At 51.7% G+C, this 2,424-nt stretch overlaps 1 protein-coding gene across 1 annotated transcript; it reads left to right on the top strand.

Annotated features, from left to right (window-relative positions):
- The first annotated feature begins 506 nt into the window (after positions 1 to 506).
- LOC107124949 (chromosome unknown open reading frame, human C11orf96) lies at positions 507 to 1,727 on the top strand. The gene has a single exon (XM_015428434.1). The coding sequence runs from the start codon at positions 794 to 796 to the stop codon at positions 1,172 to 1,174; it is 381 nt and encodes a 126-aa protein (XP_015283920.1). The 5' UTR covers positions 507 to 793; the 3' UTR covers positions 1,175 to 1,727.
- The last annotated feature ends 697 nt before the right edge of the window (positions 1,728 to 2,424 follow it).

Genomic DNA, 2,424 nt, shown 5'->3' with positions numbered 1-2,424 from the left:
AACATCCTACCTCAGCAGCCTACTGCTCGGCTCAGATGAGCAGCTCCAATACTGCAGTTCAGTGAGAGGGGAGGAATCAGTCGATTTCAGTCGCGGATCTCCCGCCGAGGGTGTGCTTTTGCCCCTCTGCGCATCTCCTGGGCCTCTTCCCTCCCCCACGCAAAGGGTCGCTGCCACACAGCAGTTCGGTTTAATCGATTCTCCAGGAAACCCCCAGGCGGGGGTGATGTGTGTTCACAGGTCCCTCCTCTCCGCCTTCCGGAGTCGCTCTTCCCTTGTCTCTGCGGCTCATGATCGCGGGGGTGTCGTCGTTACTTCAGTCATAATAATATTTAGGGGGGGGCGGAGGGGGGAACCCACCCCCGAGCCCGACACGTCAGGCGGAAGGGAAGCGGCCTCGTCTTCTTTAAATGGTATGGCTTGTCATCCGAGCATGCTCCTGTGTGGGCAGACGTGGGGGTATATAAACCAGGGGACGCGGCGCCGAGAGCACAAGGAAGCGAGCGAGGTAGTTGGGCGAGAGCGCGAGTTTGGTACGAAGGAGGAGGCATTGCGGTCTGCCTGGCTGAAAGCTCGCTGCTGCCGAAAGCGGTCTTACTCCGTGGCCTCTTGCGGTTGGGGCTCGCATTTGCAGCCGAGGCGGTCCTCGGTGGCTTTCCCGCGCTTTTGGTGCCTCGTTCTCTCCCGCGGAGGACCACTCGAGCAGCAGGCGGGGCTGGAGCCCAGCAGGAGCCCGCAGGTGGCCAACGCCGCGCGCCCCCTCAGCCCCAGATTCCCCTCCTCCTCCGCCCAGATGATGGCAGCGGCCGCAGCAGCCAAGCCCGCCGAGTTGATGGGCATCAGCTCAAGCTACCAGGCGGTCATGCCGCACTTCGTGTGTATCGCCGAGGAGTACCCTCAGCCCATCCGGCCCGCCAAGCTGCCCAAGGGCAAGCTGCGCAGACCCCGGCAGTCTCGCTTCAAGACCCAGCCGGTAACCTTCGACGAGATCCAGGAGGTGGAAGAGGAAGGGGTCTCCCCCATGGAGGAAGAGAAAGCCAAGAAGTCCTTCCTGCAGTCCCTCGAGTGCCTCCGGAGGAGCACCCAGAACCTCAGCCTGCAGCGGGACAAGCTCAGCAGCTGCAGCCGGCTGAGGAACAGCCTGGACTCCAGCGACTCCGACTCTGCCCTCTGAAGGGGAGGGGCGGCTTGGACTGCTGGGCGCCCCCGGCCAACCCCAAGCGCGGAGAGAGAGACTGGCAAAGGACTTGAGCCCCCCCCCCGCCGCCGCCCCCCTTCAGTGTGGTGCTGCTGCTTCATAGTGAAGTTGGCAGATCACAAACCCAGGAGAACTTCGCAGAGTATATTTTTTAAACCGGACGACGAGACTATTTCTGAAGGGATTTGTTGCGGATAACGTTTGGTTCCCCCCCTCCCCCAACGGCTGCTGGACACTCTCGCTTGATTTTGTATCATAGATCCAAATTCTAACAGACTGGGAGACAGAGATTTGGAACCGTGGTTTTGGACGGATGATGTTTCTTTGCTCCCCCTTTAAAACCAAAAACCTCCGATTAAAAAAAAACAGTGTGAATGTGCTAGAGTCAAAGAACAGTTTGCAAGTGAGGTCGGGATATTTTTTAAAAGAAAGTGCTTGTATGTATGTTCTACCTTGGCTGTTTTTTATTTAAGAAAAAAATGCACATCCCTTTTCTAACTGTTAAGAAAAAATGAGATGTTTTATGAACGCAATCAACTGCTGGACTTTATATTTATTTTTGCATTTAAACTCTTTGACTGCATTAATTTAATATGTTTCTACCTGAATGTCTGCAATTATTTCCACGAAAGAGGAATAAAAATGATATATTTGCACAATGCCTTTGGACTCTTTGATGCTGCTTTTTAACCACTTTAACCTTCTCGGTCAGTATTGTACTGAACCCTAATCTTGGGGAGGGCAAGGAGGTGGAGGAGAGGGTGTTGTAGGTTTTGAAATAAGGAGAACTTGCAGTATGCCTTAAGTTCCTTCTAGCGTTACAGAACTGTGAGCTGGAATTCCTTTTCTCCCCAGTATTTTTAAGCATAATATTAAAAATCTACTCAAAACCAAAGAACCTTAGAATTTCTTTTAAATATAGTGCAAGTAAGAACTCCCTGTTTTGATTTAAGGTTACCAACTGGAGGGGACTTCTTGATTATTATTTTTCTGATTCAGATAGGTTAAGTTCTGAAAGGAAATGTAGCGCAACAGTGTAATAGGCAAGGCACTTGAGGAGGGAAGCCATCTCTGAAAACTAAGAAGGATTCTGTCTTCTACACTCCCCTTAGAGTCATTTCAAACGGCTACATTTGGGTTGGAAGCATGTAAATAAAAAGACCAAATGTAAGATGTGGAGATTAAAAAATGACTGCTGTTGCTCCAGTTACTTAAATGTAGGAATA

The sequence above is a fragment of the Gekko japonicus genome, unplaced genomic scaffold (genome assembly GCF_001447785.1).
Source record: "Gekko japonicus isolate JY-2015 unplaced genomic scaffold, Gekko_japonicus_V1.1 scaffold10415, whole genome shotgun sequence".
NCBI classification, from domain to species: Eukaryota; Metazoa; Chordata; class Lepidosauria; order Squamata; family Gekkonidae; genus Gekko; species Gekko japonicus.
The sequence above is the reverse complement of the archived record's forward strand: the minus strand, read 5'-3'. Positions and strand labels throughout refer to the sequence as shown.